This window comes from Trichosurus vulpecula, chromosome 9 (assembly GCF_011100635.1).
Source record: "Trichosurus vulpecula isolate mTriVul1 chromosome 9, mTriVul1.pri, whole genome shotgun sequence".
Taxonomy (NCBI): Eukaryota; Metazoa; Chordata; class Mammalia; order Diprotodontia; family Phalangeridae; genus Trichosurus; species Trichosurus vulpecula.
The window spans coordinates 124,615,219-124,638,701 of NC_050581.1; the positions used below are offsets into that span (position 1 = coordinate 124,615,219).

Sequence of the window (23,483 nt, forward strand, 5' to 3'; positions counted from 1 at the left end):
TACACCAAAGGTGTTAGACACACAGCCTGCCTGTGCTTGTAGCCCAAACCAGATTACAAGGTAACTGGGTAATATTTAACAAAATAAATAAAAATACAATAGAAGGTGGATCATGTTAATGTATCGTTTTCTAAGTCAGCATGAAGCCCATGGGATCCTCATGTACAGTTGGTTCAGTGCCCCACCCCACCCCTCCGTTTCTGTTTGAGTTTGTTGTTGCTGCTCCAGGCTCTTTCCAAGTGGATGACAAGCTATTCCCCCTCACTGTATGCAACTTTGTCTGCTTTTTGTCCTCCTTAATACAATCTCCATGCCTTTGCATGGGCTATTCTCCATGCCTGGAATATTCTTTCTCTTCTCCTCTATGTTTTGGAATTTGTAGCTCCCTCAAGAACTAGCTTACTTCCTTCAAGAAGTGTAGATCGATTCCCTCTATTGTTAGTACTCTTCCATCTCCTTGTCTTTATTTTGTGTATATCATACACTCTCATATTTGTTCTATGAATATGTGTTATCTTCCCATTAGAATTTAAGCTCCTTGAAGGCAGGCAGATTTTGTTTTGGTTTTGTAGTTAGTGATCCCAAGGTCTCAGAACCTAGTTCTGGATGTAAGATTTCCAGGCTACTCTTTTTTCTCAGGAATAGTGCTTATGTCTTTTTCCTCCCCCTTTTGGTTTCATTAACCATGGATTATTTGTGTCTCCTCAGCTCAGGACCCTGGAATCTCCCCCAGCCAGAGCCTGTGTGCAGAAGGCTCCAAAACTCTCACCTCGGGCTCCCTGTCTGAAAGCGGAGTGGTACCCGTTGAAGCATGCTGCTTGGTAATCCTGGCCACAGAGAACAAAGTAAGAGGGGATGGAACTAGAAGCTCACTTGGTCTATTTCCCCTGTGGCCTAAACAGTTCATCATTAGAAAAGTCTATCACAACTCGATAGAGTAGTGTCAGCATGTGCCATGTTTAGTTTTCCAATTTTCCAGGCACTTTACTGTTCGTTTTATTCCTCTCTCAGACCAGTGCCTTTTGTATGCTGTGGGCTAGAGGACCAAGCTGCCATCTCCAGAGGGGCATCTGATCACATCACACATTCACTTCAGGCTGTAGTTTTCAATAAGTTCATTAAAAGGGGCGAATGTATAAAATCATGACTTGTCTTGAGAGAAGGAGCTTTATTCAGGAAGGTCTACATTTAAACAGTGACTTTCCTGGCAGGCCGTGGGATAAGGAGATGCCATGTCATCCTTTTTTCTGAAAACCTAAATCCATTTTGCCCTCTTGTGACTTTTATGCGTTCTCCTCTTTTTTCCTTTTTATTTTTTTTAATCCCCTTTTTCTTTTCTTCCCCATAATGAAGTAGGAAAAGGCTGGAAGTCTAGAAATCTAAATTCTGATCCCCACAACTAGCTGACCATAGACAAGTCACGAAACCACTCCATTCTTCCATTTCCATATCTATAAAAGAGTGGGAGAGGATGAGGAAGAGGTGGGAAGAGGGAGAAGGAGAATAATTACTCTCACTCTCTGAAACTGGGTTGTTACAAAGAACAAATGGGAGAATATTAAGGTGCTTTGCAAATGACTTATAATTCTTCTTTTGAAACTAATTCAATAAGGTGGTGATGTGATGAGTAGTTAGGGTTGTTGTTTTGAGAAGAGGATAGTTCTTAACCAAACCAACCTTTAAACTTTAAACTTCATGACTCAAGGTTTGACCTTCATGATGCAGGGGAGAAATTCAGTCTCAATTTTAAGTCTAAGGTGAAGTGTGACTGGCTCCTACTTTTGGTGACCCCTGCTGGTGGCCATAGCCTGAATAACAAAGTCACTGAAAGCTAGGGTTTTTGATGAAGAATAAAATCAGATCAGTGCATATTCATTAATAAGTCCTGGGCCGTGTGGGAAATACAGAGAAGTATAAAACATGATCTTCAATCTGAGAGAGTTAGCAATCTAGCAGAGGCAATGAGACATAAATGCGAAGTTGTGATAAGAGATTTCAGACAGTTAAGACACTAGTAGATGAGCTATCACAGAACAGATTGATCAGAGAATTATTGGATAGAGTGTAATTGGTGTGAGCATAGAGTCCACTTTAGGAAGGCTTCATCCAGGATGTAACAGAGGAGCTGCACCATATTGGTGAACATGATTTGGAGGAGAGGGAGGGCATCCAGGGATTTGTGAACAAAAAGCATGAAGGTAAGATAAGTAAGGTATGTTCAGAGGACAGTAAGCATATCAGTTTGGCTGGAACAGAGAGATGGTACTGGAAAAGTGTGTTAGGGCCAGACTAGAGAAGGCCTTGAATGTCAGACCAAAAGGCATGTGGGGAGAAGCCCTGGGTTGTTGAGCAAGGCCATGATAGAATCAAAGTGGTGTTTGGATTAGTCCGGTATTTCATCCTGGAAGCAGAGCAGACATCTCCCCCCAACATTGCCTGTATTTGGTATTGCCCATGTCATCATATAGGGGTCAGGAAGGGGATGCCATTTGGGGAAGAAGCCAATTGAAGTAACTGTCACTGCCCTGTTTCCAGGTGGCTGCAGAAGAACTCTGCTCCCTGCTCAGCCAAGTCTTCCAGATTGTTTACACAGAGTCCACCATAGACTTCTTAGACCGAGCAATATTTGATGGGGCCTCTACACCCACACGCCAACTGTCCCTGCACAGCGGTAGGTAGCTGAATTAGGAGGAAAATCTGTGGGGGCTGAGAACAGCCCATTGGATTCTTCACAGGCTGGGTGGGACCTTAAGGAATTTTCATTGTGGCTGGGACTTTACTGTTTTAAATAAGTCTTCCCTCTTCCCATTCAGACCCTCATAAAAAACCACCTGTCTTAGCACTTAATTAGGTTAACCCTCTATTATTGGTCTCTGGTCTATTGGGAATAGAAGATACTAACAGAAGAGAAGCGGGACCATTTTATCAGCATTTTTAAGGGAACACTCTTAGCCTATTGGATTTCATTTAGCCAAGGGAGAAGATGAATGAAGGAATGAACAGCACTTATTGAGCACCTAACATGTGCCAGGCAGTGGGGAGGCAGACACAAACGTTACACGGTTCTTTCTCTCGAAGAGCTTACATCTAATAGCATGAAATAATAATAGGAGTCTTACCTGGACAGACACAGGGTTTGTGAGGAAGGCCAGGAGGTAGATGATTATCACTTCCATTCAGGCAACAGTGGTAGTGTTGGCTTGATTATTGCTTCCGGAGGCTTGGGATATAAAGCAAGGAGGATTTGCCTACCAGGAGCAAAAAGATTACAGGGTGTCTGGGCAGCCCTGCTTTCCTGTGTGGGAGACTTAAAGTTTGTAAAGCACTTTACAATTATTATTTCACTTTATATTCATTGCAGCCTGGGAGGTAGATAAGGGACTGAGACATAACTGGCCCAGGATCCCACGGTTAGAAAGCGTCTGAGGCTGGATTTGAGTTCAGGTCTTCTGGCTCCAAGCTGCGGCCTCTGTGCACTATGGCACCACCTAGCTGCCATTGTTTTCCAGAATACTTGGACAGTCATTTTTGCCAATTTGATGAGAGTGAGGTGAAACCTCAGCGTTGTTTTAATTTGCATTTTCTTATTAGTGATTTGGGGCATCTTTTCATACAGTCACAGGTGGCTTATAGTTCTTCTTTTGAAACTAACTTTGAAAACTTCATATCCTTTGATGAGTTATCTACTGGGGAAATGACTCAAGTGAAACTATTAAAATTTTGTACTAGGTGCAGTGCTTTCCCTTGGGGCAGTCAGGATCTAAGATTTTTCTTCATTTATGCGAGTGTAGGTAGATAAGGAATCAGGGAAAACTGGGTTCAAATCCTGCCTCAAACATTTACTACATCTATGTGCCTGGGCAAATCGCTTAATCTCTCTCAGCCTCGGTTTTCTCAACTGGAAAGAAGGTGATAGATAATAAGAGCACCCGCCTCACTTTGCTGTTATTGAGAATCAAAGGCCAGAACAAGTGAAGTGCTTTGCTAACCTTGAATTGCTCTATAACTCTTAACTGTGTGTTTCTTTTTAAAAATACATACAGTCCATAGTAGCCCCCATGTGTGGGGTTCCTGTCCAGGCACTACAAGAATACAAACTCACATGCCTATAGATATAGCCAGTGCTTATAGAGTACTGAAAGACCAAGCCAGACATCACAGAAGCTCAGCTCTGCTAATTTATCACCTATTTAAAGATTACCAGACATTACTAAGGTTGTTTAAAATACATTATTTATTGTTTTTCTTTGTTACAAGCAAAGATTCAGTTGGGCTTAGAGATGGGAATAGCTAAGGGGAAGTTATCTATCTATATCTATATGATTTGTTTCCTCATTAGAATATATTGGGAATTTACACACACACACACACACACACACACACACACACACACACACATACAATACAAGGTTGTTAGAGAGGAAAATAAATTTATTTATATACAAAAAACGTTTCAGGTAACTCTTCTAAATGTGTCATCTACTAGCCCTCAGATCATTCTCCGTCCTTCCTCAAGGTGTTCATTATCTGTCTCATATTCTTAGCCTTACCAGTAGATGTCTATGTTAAGGTACTGGACTGGGTGATAAAAATGAAGCACAGCTTCAACTCAGTTGGTGGGCATTCACTTTGTTTCTAATTTTTTGCCATCACAAAAAGTTCTGGGTAGAATATTTTATTATACATGGGATATTTCTATCCTTGAGCTCTTTGGGGACGCCATCAAGGAGGGAAATCGCTGGGTCAAAAGATGTGAACAGTTTAGTGAATTTTCCTGCGTTATGCTAAATTGTTTTCCAGAATGCTTGGACTAACTCTCAACTCCATCAAGAGTCATCTTTGCCAACTTGTTAGGGGTGAAGTGAAATCTCAGAGTTGTTTTAATTTACATTTTTCTTATTATTAGTGATTTGGGACATTTTTTCATATGATCGTGAACAGTTTACAATTCTTCTTTTGAAAATTTCGTATACTTTGACAACTGATCTTTTGGGGAATGAATCAATCTCATATTTATGTGAACTACTTACGTAGCTTGAATGTCAAGACTTTCAATGCAAAGATTTTTTTTCCCACTCAATTTTACCTTTTTACTCTGTTTATTCTGATTGTATTGATTTTGTTCATACCAAAGATTTTTTTAAAAATTTTATACAGTGAAAGTTGGGTGTCTTGTTTTGTGTTCCCTGGTTTGGTTATCAGATCTCCCCTGATTTGTTTTTATGATGTGATGTTTTTTAATCAGATCTTTAATCATTTAGAATTGTTATAGCATTTGGTAGAAGATAACCAATCTAAACTTATTTTCTGCCATGCTGACTTCCATTTTTCCCGTCTAGAGGGGGAAATATAGAAAGAAATGTAGAGTCAGTGTAAGTTCAAGAGAGATACCCCCAAGCAGAACCAGGAGAACATTGTACTCAGTAACATCCACAGTGTGTGATAACTGACTTTGGTAGACTTAGCTGTTGTCAGTAATGCAAGGACCTAAAACAATTCCAAAAGACTCATGATGGAAATGCCATCCACATTTAGAGAAAGAACTATGGAGTCTGAATGCAGAGCTAAATAGACTGTTTTCTTTTTTTGTTTTGTTTTGTTTTTTTCTTTCTCATGGTTCCTCCCATTTGTTCTAATTCTTCTGTACAACATGACTAATGTGAAAATATGTTTAATAGGAGTGTATATGTAGAGCCTATATCAGATTGCATGCCATCTGGGGTGGGGGGGGAGAAAGTTTAAAATTTATGGAAGTGAATGTTGAAAACTAAAAATAAGTAAACTTATAAAAAAAAGAAAGAGAGGGAGATCCCCTATCTTTTGTTGAGTTAGCTAAAAACAAGGGGCCCTTTTGAAATTTATTCTAGTAAGCCCAATATTTCCGACCTGTTTCCTTCTCCAAATGCCAGAACTCCATAAAAACTGGAGTGTTGTTTTCATTTTACCTTTTCCTATAAAATGGTAATATCAAAAGGACTTAGTACTTATAAATTCTAAACTGTGATTGAGTTTTTTTTATTCTTTAAATACTGAAATTCTGAATAGGGTATTTTTAGGGAGCTTCTTCCCTTTGTCCAAATTCTTTCAGAACTTCATCTTAGCTTTTCCCTTCAAATCCATTTATGTTCCTACACGTATATTGTTCATGCTGTTTCTCCTGCCCATACTACACATCCCTTTACCAACTTCTCTGACACTTCTTCAAAGGCCCCAGTCGAGATAGCTCCTCTTTGAAGCTTGACCTGAGTGTTACTACCTATAATGTTCCTTTACTTGTCTGAATTTCTCTGACTATCACTTAAGATTTATTGTGTTCAATTTGGCACTAAGCTATATGCCATTGTTGATGGATGTGAGCCCTGTCTCAATCATCACTAAGTGTTTGTTAAGAGCCTTCTGGGTGCCAAGCATGGAATGATATGCTGAGGATGCAGATACAAAAATGAAACAGTCCCTGCCCCCAAGCAGCTTATATTTTGTCAGATGGGACAGCATGTTCACATAAAAATACATTTGAAATAGATGGAAGGTAACTTTTGAAAGGAAGGGCACTGGAAGCTGTGGGGGACTTAGCAAAGACTTCTTGTAGAAAGTGGCACTTCAGCTAAGTCTTAAGGGAGACTGAAGATTCTAAGAGGTAGAAGTTAGGAGGGAGCACATTCTAGGTAGGAAATAAAGTGCCAGGTATGAGGAACAATAAGAAGTATATGAAGAAGAGTAATTTATAAGACTGGAAGTGTAGCTAATGCACTGTTGGTGGAGTTGTAAACTGGTCCAAACATTCTGGAGAACAATTTGGAATTGCACTCAAAGGTCTGTAAAACTGTGCATACCCTGTAACCCAGGAATATCACTATTTGGTCCGTATCCCAAAGAGATCAAAGAGAAAGGACCTGTGTGTGCAAAAAATATTTATAGCTGCTCCTTTTGTGGTGGCAAAGAATTGGAGACTGAAGGGATGCCCATTAGCTGGGGAATGGGTAAATAAGTTGTAGTATATAATTGTGATGGAATACTATTGTGCTGTAAGAAATGGTGAGGAGAATGGTTTCAGAAAAACCCAAGAAGACTTACTTGAATTGATGCAAAGTGAAGTGAGCAGAACCAGGAGAATATTATGCACATTAACAGTAGTATTGTAACCATGACCAACTGTGAAAGACTTAGCTACTCTAATCAATACAATGATCCAAGACAATTCCAAAGGATCCATGATGAAAAATGGAATCCATCTCCAGAGACAGAACCGATGAACTCTTGAGTACAGACTGAAACATACTTTTTTCACTTTCTTTATTTTTCTTGTCCCCCTCTTTTATTTTTGGCAACATGACTAATATGAAAATAGGTTTTGCATGACTTCACATGTATAATTGATATACTGCTTGCCTCCTCAATGGGTGGGGGAGGGCTGAAGAAAAGGAGAGTTTGGAACTCAAAATGTTTTTAAAAAATTTCTTAAAAATAAATAAATAAATGAATAAATGAGCAGGGACGGAGTTGTGCATTTGGGCCAGGTTGTGAAGTATTTTGAATGCCAAAATGGAGAATTTATATTTGATCCTAGAGGTTATTGAGTAAGGCAGTGATGTGATCAGGCCTGGTCATCTCCCTACCTAGACATCTTTGTATCCTCCACAGAGCCTGGTAGAGTGTCTTGTACATAATAGACATTCAACAAATATTTGTTGACATTAGGTCGGCAGAAGTTTATTAGATATATGCAAGGCACTGTGCTAGACCCAGGAGCTACAAAGCCAAAAATGAAACAGCCCCTTTCATCAAGGAGCTTGTTGCTTATAGTCCGATGAGTGGGACTGACATACCATGTGCGCAGGTCAGTAGGATCATGGTAGTATGAGGAGGGAGAGGACAGAGAAGGGAGGGAAAGGAGTCAAGAGAGGCACCCCAAAAATGTGGCATTGAGGTGGTTTTTATCTTTCCTGTTGTATCACTCCAGCACTCAGCTGAGACTTATTGACAACTTGAAAAATAGGTATTCACACCTGTCTTTAAAAGTTTATTCTTACCTTCCTTGCAGATGACTCTTCTACAAAAGTGGACATGAAAGAAGCCTATGAAAGTGAAGCAAGCCCTTTGTGAGTACATACTTTGCCCTGAACCCTATAGTAGATGTGGCTGAACTAGCTCTTAGAAGTGATGCAGGCCAAGGCCATTCCCCAGTGATGACCATCTCCCCATTTCCTTCCAGTTCAGGGGAGCTGTCTAAAACCTTCTTACCTTTTCAGACATTCTCCTGATATATTGTTGGTTGAATGAGTGTAGGGAAGAATTTAACTAACAGCCTTCATCATGTGCCATCTTTCATTTTCAAAGATAACATTACTGATCTACTGTCATTAGAATATATATTCTTAACTGTTTCCCAGAGCAGGGTTACCTTCTCCCCAGTCTCTCCTCACTCTTATGTTCAGATTCATGTATGTATCAGATACGTAGAAATTGCCATCCTGGGTGAGCACTATGGGTTATTCAGCCAAGAACATTCTTAATTGAAGATAGCATAGTTCACTATTATCATCCTTAAAAGTTAAGCATATCACAAAGCCACTTATGTCTCTGGTGCATAAATTCATTCAAATACTTTCTGAATCCAAAGAAGCAATTTATGAATAGCAGTTTTGCCCTGAATGAGGTACCCTGTGGGTTGACACAAATAGCCAGCATGCCATGGAATTAAGCTAACTGGTGTGTGGTATAGCAGTCAGCCTTGGTCACCCCCTTGAGCTTCATGTTCACATTTCTACCTGCCTGCTGGACGTATCTATTTAGATGCCCCACCAGCACCTCAAGCTCAGTACCTGCCCAAAACTGAACTCATTAAAACCTGCCCCTCCTCCCAACTTCCCTATGCATTTAATAACACCTTTCACCTAGTCACTCAGGTGCAAAATCTGTCATCTTTGACTCTTCCCTCTTGTTCCCCACTTCCAGTCACTTGCCACATCCTATTATTTTTATGTACACAAAATCTCACATTCATCTGCTCTTCTCCACTCACACTACTACAACCCTGACTCAGGCCTTCAATACCTCTTCTAACTGATCTTATCTCTAATCTTTCCCCATTCCAATCCATTCTTCAGTTTAATTCAACAAACATTTATTAACCGCTCACTGTATGCAAGGCACTGGTGACAAAAATAAAACAGGCCCTGCCTTCAGGAAGTTGGCAGACTACTGGGGGAAGAAGGAGGGAGTGCAGCACGTACACAGATGATTGTACTTCAGGGTAGATAAAGAAGAAAGAGAACACTGACAGCTAGGACAACAAAAGAAGGCTTTATGGAGGAGGTGATGCTTGAGCTTCACCTTGAAGGATGACAAGAATTCTGGGAGGCAGAGACAAGGAGGGAGTGTGTTCTAGGTGTGGGGGATAACTTATGTACAGAGGCAGAAGATGGAGGACAGAGCTGGGGGAATAGCTAATTGTCCATATTAATTGGAACATAAAGAATTTATGAAAGGTTGTAAGAGGAAATAAGTCTAAAAGGGTAAGTGGAGCCAGATTGTGGAGTGTATTAAGTGCCAGGCAGAGGAATTTGTATTTTGTCTCTTAGGCAGTGGGGAGCTGCTGGGTGTTTTTGAGCAAGGACTGGCATGGTCAGACCTGTCTGTGCTTTAGGGAGTTTTGGCAGTTATTTGGAAGGTGAGTTAGAGGCAGGAGGTGGTGAGGACCTGAACGGAGTGGTGGCTACAGCCCTATGGTAGAGTGGAGGGCAAGGGTGCCAAAATGTGAACATTAAGCAAAGAAGACTTGGCTTCCAAGATAGTCCTCTTAAGTTGAGACAGTCAGTGGTTCCACATTGCCCCCAAGATAAGAGACAAATTCTTTTCCTGGAGTCTAAGGCTGTCCCAGGATGACTCCCATCTTATTTTCATTCTTCTCTCCTTCACACATCCAGTGTTTCAGCTGTGCTGGTCAGCCTGCTGTCACCCAGACTTACCCTTGCCCTCTTCGGCCTCAGTGCATTCACATAGGCATTCTTCCGTGCTGTCAATGAACTCTTGCATCTCTGTCTGGTGAGACCTATTCTTCCTTTAAGGCCCAAAGCAGCCTGCTAACTTCTTTCTGCATTCATACCTAAGAATATACATAACTTATCTTTCCTTACCTAACAGTAAGCCGCTCCAAAGCAGAAACTTTTTTCATGTTTCTGTCTGAAGTACCTGCCACAGTGCCTTACAAAGGACCTTAATAAATGTTTGTTGAGTTTAATCAGCTCATTAAACACCAGACTGTGCTCACATATTTATATTCTTACTGTTTCAGCTTGTTTTTGAAGTTGCCGGATACAGGTGGCACCTCATCCTCATCCTTCACACAGCCTTCTCCTCACATCAAAACAGTCAGCGAGAGTGAGCTGAGTACCACAGCCTCCGAACTCCTGCAGGATTACATGATGACGGTGGGCCTGTCCTCCTTCCCTGCTTCCTCCTCCCCAAAGGGCCAAGGCAGCATTACTGATGCTTTGTCACCCTGGGGTTCAGATAGAAGATGTAGTCAAAGTCAGCATTGGGGGTGTTTAAAGGAAACTTAACCTGGCCTTCATTGGCCTTGTCTGCCAAGACGCAGGGGCCAAGGTTTATGGGGTGTGTTATTGGCCCAAGAACAGGATGCAGAGCTTCCTCACCTAGGAACATTGTGGCTGATTGGAATTGTTGGGCAGCAGAGCATTGCCTCTTGGAGGAACAGACCATTCACAACTAACTGGGTTCAGGGAATAGAAGATAGAAGAGAAGAGAGATAGCTTAAAGGGTAGCTAAATAAAATTAATGAAAAGTAGAATCAATTAGCTAGAAAGAACACTGCACAAAAGAAGGCTTTGTTCTGAATCCCACTGCCCTACCCCAACTGAAGCAGGGTCCTTTGTCCCTGTTTAATGTAGGATTAAAAATAGTTACTGACTTAGGGCGTGTACCAAGTCATATCCCAAATTTCTCATTTCATTCATTTTACTACCAGACTAATGAAAAATAGTATGTTATTGGGGAGGAGCAAGGAGTTGGTTGGAGGAAACTATGGACTGGTTGCATTTTGACATTTTAGTATTTGTAAGGCTGGTCTAGCAAACCCATAAGTCTATATTTGACCAGGGAAGTCTGAAGCTTTGTGGTGGATATTGACTTTTATTGGAGGATTTGAATAAGCTGGCCTTGATGGGCTTGGTGGATGGTTTGTCACATCCCCGCCTCCACTGCCACTTTACTTCTCTATTCTTTCAGCACTCTGTAAGAAAAGTTGACCTTGAAAGATTTCTTCTTTCAAAGACATGTAGTGCAGGCATCAAAAGCAGGAGCTAAGGTTGTAAAATCATGTTTGTTTTGATGTAAGATTAAGGGAGCATAGCAGTAAATACAGAAACACTGTGTTGGAAATTTAGTAATGATACCCACCTTACCCATCAATTTTTCCTCCTTATTCCGTATGTGACCTTGGGCAGCATTCTTTCTGGATCTTAGCTTCCTCATCTGTAAAATGGAGGGCTTCCCCTCCTGATCTATATTTATGCTCCTATGATTCTGTGAACTAGTTTCTGTTCGCAAGTAACCCCGAACTCATTTTATCTGACTTGTGTGCTTTCACCATTTTTCTGCTGAAATAACTGGTCATTCTCATTGTCCCTCCTACAAAATGATTCACTCAAATGGGAAGCCAAGCCTCTGGTGTCTCCTTCAACTCCCCTGTGAAGCAAGGTCCTTTCCCTAAGGTTCCTACTTGCTTAACCAGGGAAGCTTTGAGGGGCTAGAGAGATTGGCACCATCTCCTGCCAAAAAAGGAGGAGATCCTTTAGGAACAGCATAGGTAATTAATGCTCAAGTCAATTTTGCAGTTACGTGAATGAATGAAAAAGCATGTGTTTAGCAGTTGGACCAAGTCTGGGAGATTTTACCTCCTTCTCCCCATATTTTGTCCTCATCTGACAGTGACACAGATTTTCCTGTGGTCCCTCTTTGGGTGCAGTTTCCATGTAGTACAGTTATGAGGTGAGGAAAAAGGGAGAGGGAAATTGGGGTCATACCTGATACATTCTGACTGATGCCCTGGACCACAGGCTCAGTACTTCCTCAGAATAAAAAGTGTTGAGGACTTGAATGATATCACACTTAAGAGTGCCTTTTCTCTGCTACGTAGTGCAGTTGACAAAAGTCCTCATTCATTTTCAGACTTACTGACTTAGCCCTAATTGTCACTGTTGGAAAGGTGTTCCAGGGGCATTTAATTGGGTAATCATAGGTGTGGGTGTAAGGGAGGTGGCGCTTCCATTTAGCGATGACTAATGGCACTGGTCTTTGGTTGTGCTCTCTTGGCAGCTGAGAACCAAGCTGTCATCCCAGGAGATCCAGCAGTTTGCCATGCTGCTGCATGAGTACCGAAATGGGGCCTCCATTCATGAATTTTGTATCAACCTGCGGCAACTCTATGGAGACAGCAGGAAGTTCCTTTTGCTAGGTGAGCTGGAAAGGCTTTATTTATACATGTAGCAAAAGAGAGTTCCCTCCTGTGGGCCTGCCTAGCCCTTGCAAAGAAGCAAGAAGTTTGGCCATTGGATGATGAATTTTTCAGCCTCAGTAATTCATGAAAGAGTCTTCAGAGGTTGGAAAGATGAAGCTCTTCTGGGGGCAGGAAGATTGTGGTCCTGATCCAATAGATGTCTCCCCATTTGTCTCTCTTGCCAGCCAGTCTTGGCTGATGGGGTCGAATCACTTCTGCAGGACAAGGGTCCCTGCAGCTAGGTCTGGGAAATGTTTTGAACCTCCTCTGTGGGGCAAGCTATCTTTAGGATGGGTGAAAACAAAGGCATTTGATCCTCCATGGATTTGCCAGTGTATCCTCCTCCCCAACTTAGCTGCCCATTTAAAAAAGAAAAAAAATGCTAACACTTTTAACTTTCCAAAGTACTTTCATACATATTCTTTCATTCAATCTGCGCAACACCTCTAGGAGAGACTCAAGGCAGACGCTTAATAATATAGATGAGGAAACTGAGGCCCAGAGAACTTGGGTGATTTGTAAAAGGTCACAGCTCATCTTTTTCTGAGTTAGGTTTGGAATCTGCTTCCTAGAACTTTCAGTCTGTTCTTTCTACTACTCAAGGAATATTATCAAGACATAATGCCTGGCTACAGATATGATCACCTCCCCAATAATATCATTATGGAATTAAGTAGCAATCAAATTGGCCCTGTTATTTGTTGATAGTTTTTAGCATTTAGAAATTATTGTCTTTCAGTGGGAATAAGAAGTGTGACTCCAGATGCAGAGCCTTAGGTTCGAGTCCCAGGCCTACCCCTTGTTAACTCAGTGACCTTGTGCAAATCACTTAATCTCTTAGTTTCCTAACCTATGAAATGGAGATGAGCTAGAACCGCCTTGCACAGGGACTCAGGAGCTAACTGACTGCACATCTACTCCCAAGAACCTGCCTCGCTAAGCTGAGCAAAGTCTGTCACCAGAAGTTAACCACTGGTGATCTTTGTGTCTCACAAAATAGGCCGCAGACTCCTGGAGGGGCTGTTGTCTGCAGTAGCGGAAAGCACATCCCCCACCCCCACTCCCACTCCACCACCCCCCATTCCCCACCCCCAGCTCAGTGGAGCATGGGAGTGTTACTGCTGACGGGTCTGCCTGGATCCATACAGAGATGTGGACCTCTGGCGTCCCAGGGTCTGCAGAGTGAGGCAGCAGCCGATCATTAGGCCCAGGCTCAGGGAAAAAGGTCTTGGGTAGCAAAGGAGAGGGGAAAGAAGCCTGGACCAGGCCACATGCGTAACCAGAAGTCTTCAGGGCCAGGTTAATCTAGCAACCAACTATGAACAAGCCTCAGGGATCTCCAGTGAGCAGAGCAGTCCACATGAGCTCTCATGCTTTGTGCTTTCAGTCAGTTTTCTCCCAAGTGTCAGGGGGAGGGGGGAAGGAGAGCTCTTTCCCCCACCTCTAGTCTCAACAATGCCTAGTCCTACATTTGATTGGTACTCAAGGCTACCTAGACCATATCCTCTGTCAGACATCCAGGGCATTTCCAATGATATGTATCAGTAGGATTAGATCTCCACACTTAAAAGGCTTTTGACTTGTATCAAGATCAAGTTGCCCACCCTCAGAGAAGCCTTTTCTAGCTACTCTGGCCCATTCTTTCTTGGCAATCTCATGGCATTTGTAATTTGTACCATCTTGATTATACGTTTTTATTCTCTTATCTCAGGGGTTCAGTTTCTTCTTATGAGTCTAAGATTCTGAGCTTCTTGAGGTCACCTCACTTCTCCCTAAATACTTAACACTTGGCTGAACACACATAGTAGGCATAATAAATAGCTCTTGAATTAAATTCCCAGGAGTGTCCAGGAAGGCCAAAGAGATATACCTAAACCTAATTTCTATAGAAAGTGAAAAAATAGACCCAGGGAATCAGCCCTCAGAAGTGAGTTGGTAATGAAGAAAGTCTCATAGGAACAGACCTGGGCCAAGAAATCTGAACCACCTGGATAAGATTAAGGGGCATCTTGACCTAACACAGAAGTGGGGTTGAAATGGGCTTTGCTAGTCTTTCAAATGTTAAATGACCAGTTTGTTAAGTATTCCTACTTAAGGCAACCTTCACTGGTACATTTAAATTTTATTTACCTTTCAGATTCTGATTTTTCACTCACCTACTTGAGAACTGTTTAAAGGTATACCTGTAATCATTTCAGTGATATCCTTAATTAGACTCTGCCTAGCTTATTCAAGGTATTGTTTTAGCCATCAGAGGGAGCTCTTGTTCCCCAATACAATAGAAACACCGTGGAAATGCAATTTGAGCCCTAAAAGTAAAGTATCTAATCAGGCCAAAACCTCGCCTTTGCAGGTTTCATGCCATCTTGCAAATTGATGGAACATTTCATCAGTATTAATATACTATAGCAGACCCCCATGGATCTCTGAGAATCTTTCTGTGTCCTTGCTCGATGAATTGTGGACTAGTGGGGGCAGAAGCCTTGCCCCCATGGGCGTGTGCAATTCACTCCCTGCCTTATTTCTGAGCAGCACATCACAAACCCCAGGTCAAGGCTGGGGCTGTGGGGTGGTGACAGAGCTAGGGTGTTTTACCAAGATGTTGTTATAAAGCTACAACTAGTTTTGTATAAACTTGACTTCTTGCTGGATGTTACCTCAACAGAGGTGATTGGTGGAATGTGGTAGGAGACTCTGCAGCCACCAAAGCAGCCAGTTCCCTTCCTCACTACCTTTCCTTCCTTGCCCAGGGTTTAGCATCTTTGACAGAGACCACCACAACCTAGGCTAGTCTGGGCAAGGACAGAGTGGAGAAAATACAGATTAGCTCCAGGGAGGCAGAAGGGCTTAGAGTCAGCAGAGAACTGAATTAGACTCTAAAGCTAAGCACAGGCCAGAGTGACCCCTTCTCTGGGCCTTTATTTACCAGTTCATAAAATGAGGATCAACTTTATCAAGATGCTGGGAATTATTAGTAATATATTGCCCAGAAACTCAAAGTAAAAGAGCCTATCTTCAATAGCCAGGTTTGGAAGTAATGGAAGGGTTTGGGCTACAAACCCTGGATCCTCTACCCAAGGGTCACTACCTCCATAGACAAATATGCCAATCTATCGAAAAGGCATGGTGCACTGGAAAGTATTGGCGTGAGAGTTGAGACCTGGTTCAGATCCCAGCTCCAACACCTTCTAGCAATATGACTATGGGCAAGGCCTTTCTCTGAGCCTCGGTGGCCTTGTCTATAAAATGAGGATAATAACCCTTGGCCTACCTACCTACTGGACTTTTGTGAGGAAAGTTCTTTGTAAATCATAAAGGGATATATAAGTAGAAGTAGCAGTTATTCAGTTCTTTGGAGGGAAAGCTGCTTGTGACTGCACAGACAGCCTTAGATGTTGCTAAATTGAAGGAGGCTTGGCTCTTTGCCTTGCACCTGTGTGGCCTGCCTTGGCCTGACCTTCCCCTCTCCAGGCCTGAGTTTCATCATCTATAAAATGAGTGCATTGGACTGAGTAGCCTTCCAAGTCTGAATCCTATGAAATCTGCATTCCTGCAGAAGCACTCACATCACATTGTTGTTCTAATCCTCCTCCTAAGCCACAAGTCCTAGGTAATGGAATTATGTTTATTTTCCATTCCTGTCCCAGTATTCATGCCATCCTGAGTGCATCTTTCTCTTACAGTGCAAGAGATGGAATAGTTACTCTGGGATAGAAGTTCTGTAGCACCAGTGGTTGTTATCCTTCCTTCCCATCTCTCCCTACTTCATTCTGTCTATTCTCTGTCAGGTCTGAGGCCTTTCATCCCAGAAAAAGACAACCAACATTTTGAGAACTTCTTGGAGACAATTGGAGTAAAGGATGGTCGGGGTATCATCACTGACAGTTTTGGAAGGTACCGGCGGGCAATGAGCACTACGTCCAATTCGACTACCAATGGGAATGGGGCCGCAGGCAGCTCAGATGACCAGTCTGCACCATCAGAAGGGGATGAATGGGACCGCATGATCTCTGATATCAGCAATGACATTGAGGCGCTTGGCTGCAGCATGGACCAGGACTCTTCATGAGGAAAAAGCCTGGAGGAGGGGAGGAGAAACATCTCTCAGGCCTGGAAGAGGCCTTCCCCTCCTTCTGGCTCACCCTCTCCCATAGCTGTCGTCCCAGTCCTTCCTCAGAAAAAGTTCTAGGGGACCAGCCATCATGTTGAACCCCTTGTTTCCTTCCTTAGTGCTGGGAAGCAGGATGGTTTCATTAGATAGCATGGGTGAGCTAGGACCCTTCTACTGTGAAGAAATGAATGTGTTATAAGAGGAAGTGTGGTATTGGGTGCCAGGAACATAGGAGAGCTTTGCAATTGTCCAAATTGTCCATGTTCCTTGCTCCCATCCTCTACCCAGAAGGTTCCTGGGTAGAAGCATGTCCACCAAGGTATGGCAGAAGGATGGGGAGAGGAGCCAACTTTGTGAAGAAGTGGCTTCTTCAGTTCCCCTGGACATTTTACAGTTTTGCACATGATGTTCCTGTTGTAACTCTCAGAGACCTTTTTTGAAAAATGAAGTTTATCACAATGTGAATAATTTAAATCTCTTGTTGTCAGACACATTTCTAGTCTAAATGGGGAAGTTGTGTGTGCTGAGAGAAGTATATTTTAGGTGGTAGGCATTTACCATTTTATATGGTTGCCCAGAGATGCTGGAGAAGTTGGCCAGGCTATCTGGAGTATGGCACTGGGGTTTTCATTGATTTCTGCCCCCATCAGTCCATAGCCCTAATGAGATCTTGTGGGCCAAAGAGGGGAGAGTGCTGTTACCTCTGTTCACTGAGACTATCCTGGCCCCATTTAGGTGTGCCTAGGAGAAACCTGTTCCTGGAGAATAGGGCCTTGGTCAGGTATGACAAGCGAGAGTGGGCTGATTTGACTACGTTGGGTAGTCTCTGTTGCCTTCTCCAGCATAGCAGCTCCCTGGACACCCTGCTGCTTCCTGAAGTGGGAGGGGAAGTGGGGCTCTCCTCTGAATCCAAAGGAAGTTGTGCATTTCAGTGCAAGGAGCTCCTCGTGTCTGGCTTGTTCTGGTTTTTCTTTAGAACTGAAGGTGAGATAGTGGCAGTCCCATAGGATCAGGTGGTCAGCATTCTCTGAGGGACAAGAGATAGTAATAAGTGGAAGACCAAATCATGTTCAGTTAACTGGGAGGGCTTTACCTTTGCATGAGGTATATAATATAATGTACATGTAGTGTAAATATAGTCTTATAAATACACTTATTTTTTTAATCCATATGCCATACTGATACTGGCTTGGGAAGCCAGCCTTCCCAGGGTGGTGGGACTTGCTGTCCTCTTGGCGTAATAGCCTATTCCTTAATTTATACTAGGGTTATATTTTTTATTCCTTTTTAGATAAAGCTTCCCAAGATTTTGCTAAGGGACAGTCACAGCTCTCTTTTCATTCTGGGGTAAAACTGTTGGTGTGTAGCAATCCTTGCTGACACTTCCCCAGAAAGGTTAAGTCTGGAGTCTCATTCTCACTCTCTCTTGCTTTCTTCCATGTATCTCCTTGCCATAACCTCACCACGTTCCTTCTTCATCTGTCTCATTCTCCTGCTTTTGTTCTCATTCAGGCTGGCTCTTGCTCTGGCCTTCCTCTGTCTCTACCTCCCCTCCCCCATCTTTCACATATGCAGATGTTTCCATGTGTTACTGAGCACCAGAGCTGGGGGGGTGGGGAGGTCACATTACACTGACTTGGCCGGCCATCTGTGACCTTTATGTATGTATGTAAGTTAGCTAAGAGAGGCTCACGTTGCTCTATCTGCTTAGATGGGAAATTTCATTGTCTTTCCGCACTTAGCAAAGGCTAATGGCCAATCCCTAGCCCAAACCTTCACATTTTGAATTAGCATTCGTGGACATGGGATCATAGATTTAGAGCTGGGAGGGGCTTTAAAGGTCACCTCATCCAGTCTTCTCATTTGTAAAGAGAGAAGTTAAATGGCTTATCCAGAGTTACCTAGTCAGTCAGTAGCTAGAGACTCAATCCAGGCCCAGGCCCAGCATCATCCCCACTTCATCACACCGCCTCTCTCCACGCACTTCGGTGGAGCCTGGGTTCTCAGACATACCAAAGGAAAGCTGGCAGCCAGGGACCGAGTCTCAAAAGCTAAGCCAAGGTGGGGCCATAGGCAGTGTGGATGGATGTCATTTCCACTCCTTCCTCTGTTTGGAAGTCAGGGCAAGATTAATGAGAACTCTGTGAGGGGTATGTGCTAACTCCTTCCCCCTGCTCTGTACTTCCTCTCATAGACCTTCCTTCTCCACTTTCTTTCTCTGGGCCCTCTCAGTGGTAGCTACAGTCTCAACTGCTTCCTGTTCAATCATGAGCTTCAGCTTCCCCAAGATGGAAAGCATCTCTGCCTATCATCTCAGTCCCTGTGATAGTTCTCAGGTAAATTTCACCCAGAAGGTAGATAAATATGAAATCTAGACTTGTGAGCTCTGCCTCGGTGTGGGCTGCACATTTCAACTCCAGTTCATCTATGCATCCCCACTGACTTCCTATCTCCGGAGCGATGGCTGGCTAATTCTCAGTTTCAGCGGTACCTGTGGCACTGAACCAGGAACTCCACTTCCACAGGGAAAAGTGGTAATGGTACCCAGAGGTTTAGAAGAGAGGGGTCAGATCTGGAGGAGTGGGAGAAGTGAAAGGGAAGAGAGAGGAGGAATCATAATCCATTGAACTGCCTAATCTTTCTGGAAATGTCAGCCCTCTCTTGGCCAGATAGGAACACCCTAACTCCACTCTTACTCAGGTTCATCCTTGCCTGAGCTACAGTTTTCAAATCCCAAAGCCCTTCCTCTGAGGAAGGAGGAAGAATACAGAGTAGCAACAGATGCCCCCCAAAGCTCCCTCTAGACATGTGCTCTCCAGAGATGCCAGCATGGCTGCCCTAGGGGTGCCATTGCACTGTTTTATCTGTCCCTTTCTGTATTACACACCTCAAGGCTTTGGATGTCAGGGAGGGAGTTCACTACCAAGTGTTCTTCACGGTGAACTGGGCATTTAATCCTGTTCTCTACAGTGGCCAGCAAGAAGGCACCAATGCCATGAGCTCCAACCCCGCTACTAGCTGGGATCCTCTAGCCAGACTACAGCCCCTAGTTGACCGATAGCAATCAGTTGTTTCTGTCATACAGAATAATGGGTGAGGAGACAGTCCCTTCTGCCCAGAACAAGGCTAATAGCTCTTACACAGAGGTGAGCTTAACCTTAATTGACCATGGATATGCAATGCCCTCTTAGGGCACTGAAATACAAAGGGAATGGGGAGAGGGGGCGGTAATGAAAGTAGGAAGGATTGTGGGGGCAGAGAATCTTGCCCTTTTGGAGATTCTGCTCCCTGCAAAGGCTTGAGGTAAAGCTGGACTACGTCTCTCCTGCTTTAAGCAAAATATGAAAAGCCAGTTTGACACAATGAATAAATTAGAGCATGGCTGTTCACTTTAGAGAGGATTCCTCTACTAGCAGGCTTCCCCGGTGCATTTAAGGTAGGATGTAATTCACAGGAATTTGGATTAACACACGAAATTCATAGCACCTAACATAGTGCTGGTCACATGGTAGATGCTTGATACATACTTGTGGGTTAGTTGATTACTTGGAGTGATCAACTCATGGATGGTATAAATGAGGGCACCTGTATCCCTGGTGCATCCTCACCAAAACCCCAGCTTGCTAGGGGCTTCCCCAGAACTTTGGCCATTAGAATTATTAGTGCCTTTGATGTCACCGCACTGGAATTGTGTCCACTCAGCTGACCAGAGCTCAGGCCATGACAGGTTGGGGATGATTTTCCAGAATCGACTTCAGGGACTCAACCTGTTAGACCTGTAGCCATTTTCATATGTGCCGAGCGATGTGACTCAAGAGCTGCAGTATTTTTGTATCAGTGGCTGTCACTGAAAACAAAGTTCTCTGGGTACCGGCCTATTTGAATAATTGTCTTCCTCTGTCCCCACCGCCATGTCCTTCCCTGGCCCAGCCTTGTTCAGGACTTGGTCAGTTTCTGAAACTGAAATTTGTCCCCAGTGCTATGACTGGGGAATGAAGGGGGTGGGGGGGAGGGTGGGGATTGGATGGGAGAGATGCCTTTATTTTTGATATGGTCTCTAGATTTATATACAAAGGTAATTTGCCCTATGGGCTTCTGGGAAGGGGACAAATCAGGGCCCTAGAGTTTGAAAGCACTTCAGTCTCCCCAGGTGGTTTTCATGTTGGTGGGGCTGAGAGGACTTTGGCCCCTGATGCAGTCACCTGAGCCATTAAAAATGTCCTCAAGCTTTTGTGTGGGGTTGTGGGAGGTGGGGGGCAGCTGTATGTATGACATGATGTTCCTCACCTCATTTGTACGCGGTTTTGTATGTATGCTTTCTGTATGGAGTATTTGTTACAGGTAAATATATTCCAGCACCCAATCTAGCCCTGCTTCTTTTCCTGAAGTCCCATAACGCCATTGCCATCCAAGAATCGGCTCCTGGGTCCTTGCATACAAGTCTAGAACTGGAGTGGTCCTCAGGAGCTTACCAGTCCAACCCCCTCATTTGTAAAATGAGGCAACTTAGTGCCTAAGGTCATACCAGGAAGTAAGCAGAAGAGCCTGAATTGGAGCCCAGGTCATCTTGTGTCCAAAACTAGTGTTCTTTTTACTGTAGCATACTTCCCCAACCTATTGGTGAGAAGGAATTAAAAGAGGTAGCTTCTTTAGATACCTATGAAGAAGATCAGGTTGGTAAAACTCTTACCATAGTTCTTCTGGCCCAGGAGGACTCCTGTATGGTTTATTGATACAGGCTAGCAACAGACATACCAGAATGCTCCCATTAGATTTGTGCTCGTCAGAGATGGCAACATGGCCACATAGTACGTGCTTAATAAATGCTAGTTCCTTTCCTCCTGCCCCCTCTCTCTTCCAAGGCTTAGCTAGGACTCAAGTGTAATAGATCTACTTAGGCTCCTGATCTGGACTTTGGTCAAAGGGAGCAGAAAGACTCAGAAGAGGCTAAGGGGCCATGGGACCATAATTTAGTCCTCTGAGGGACACTTGGGAAAATACTCTCAGTTGGAAGAGGGGCCTCCGAAACCTTCTAGTCCGGTATATAAACATGAAAGAATCCCTTCTAAAACACGCCCCCAAAACTTGTTTTCCAACCTTTATTTAAGACCTCCCATAATGGAAACCTACTCTTCCCCAGCCTATTCTCCTGTTAGGACAATTTTCCTTTCACCTAGTCTAAGCTTGCCTCTTTGCAATCCCACGTCAGGAGGGTCAAGAAGAACAGGACTAATTAGATGACAGACCTTCATATACTTGAACATAACTGCCATGTCCCCAAATGCCTCCTCCAGGCTAAACATCTCTAGTTCCTTCCACTGAAAATCACATAGCAAAAAGTACAGGCTCCCTTCAGCTCTCCCGGGTGCTCTCCAATTTTATCATTCTTCCTAAGGCACAACCCCTAAAACTGAACACTGCCCTCCTGGTGTGGTCTGATCAGAGCAGGGTGCGATGGCTCTTGTTAGGGCAGCCAGAAGTAGCACACACTCTCTTGGCTGCGGCTCCATGTTGTTGATTCTTGTGAAGTTTGCCCACCACTTAAACTCCCAGATCTTTTTCAGATGAACTATTATCTAGACATACCTCCCTCATTTTGTACTTTTCAGGTTGACTTTCTTAGCACAAGTGTTCAGCTTTACATGTACTTTTATCTTGTTCCATTCAGCTCAGAGTTCTAGCCTAGCAAGGTCCTTTTGGACCCTAACTCTCATCTTGTGAGTCAGCCAACTTTCCTGGCTTTGATTGGGTAAGCAAGCCATTTATGTCTTTATCCAAAACAGTGGGAAAGAAAATCATTTAACAGCACAGTGCCAAGCACAGTTTCTCTGGGGCATTCCCTGGAAACATTCTTCTAAACTGACATGCAACAGCCATTCAAACAGCTGCAAATACACCTAATCATACATACGCTCACCTGGCCCACATTTTTCTATCTTTTCCACAGAAATAGCATGTGAGTCAGTATCGAATGCCTCACTGATAATCTAGGTAAATGATATCTATGGCACTCCCCTCGTCCATCAGCCTAATAACACTCTCAGAAAAAAGGAAGTGACATCAGAGAGACACATGTGACATGCCCTTTTCTTTTTATAATTGATAATTTTCTTTTATATCACCTTCCTTTCCAAATTTATTCTTCCACCCTCCCTCTCCAGTGAGCCATCCCATTAAAAAGAAAGAGGGGGATAAAGGCAACATAAGTATGATAAACTAACCCTGTCAGCCAAGTGTGACAATTTACACAGTGTTCCAAACGCGTATTCCCTCAGCTCTTCAAAGAAGAGAGGGAGGTGCATTTCTCAACCCTTCTTTGAGGCCAGAGATGGAGGGTGCCCTGTACTTGATGGAAGCCATATGTGGTATTTTGGTGATCACAGTTTCCTTTCCTGGGAATCAGTCACTTGTAGGTTGCAGGATCCTCTTTTTGAAAATCAGGAAAACATTTTGCCCTTTTCCAGTCTAACCCTAACTCTCCTATTCTCCAAGATCTTTTGAAATCACTGACTATCTCAGCAATTACATCGTTCCATATTTTAGATGCAGTTAGCTGGGGGATAGAGCTCTGGGCCTGCAAGTCAGGAAGACCCAAATTCAAATGTAGCCTCAGACACCCAGTGGTAATGTGACACAGATTTAACCTCTGCCTCAGTTTCCTCACCTGTAAAATGGGGATGACAGCACTGTTATTGTGAGTATGAAAGCAATAGTATGTGTAACATACTTTGCAAATCTTGAAGTGCTATATGAATGTTAGCTATGGTTAATATCACCTAGTTCATCTAGGCCTGGTGAAGAGCTCGTTAAAGGCAGCAAAGTGCTGTTCTCTTGCTCTCTCCCCACTTAATCTTG

At 43.3% G+C, this 23,483-nt stretch overlaps 1 protein-coding gene across 2 annotated transcripts in view; it reads left to right on the plus strand.

Moving 5' to 3' along the window:
- The window catches only part of CCM2 (CCM2 scaffold protein), a 131,048-nt gene extending 110,053 nt beyond the window's left edge, over positions 1-20,995 (plus strand). For both annotated transcript variants that reach the window (XM_036738144.1, XM_036738145.1), the window contains exons 5-10: positions 709-845; positions 2,536-2,671; positions 8,042-8,099; positions 10,295-10,430; positions 12,337-12,475; positions 16,306-20,995. In XM_036738144.1, coding sequence (XP_036594039.1) covers positions 709-845; positions 2,536-2,671; positions 8,042-8,099; positions 10,295-10,430; positions 12,337-12,475; positions 16,306-16,586 — 887 coding nt within the window. In that variant the 3' untranslated portion in view covers positions 16,587-20,995. The remainder of the gene's footprint in view (positions 1-708; positions 846-2,535; positions 2,672-8,041; positions 8,100-10,294; positions 10,431-12,336; positions 12,476-16,305) is intronic.
- The last annotated feature ends 2,488 nt before the right edge of the window (positions 20,996-23,483 follow it).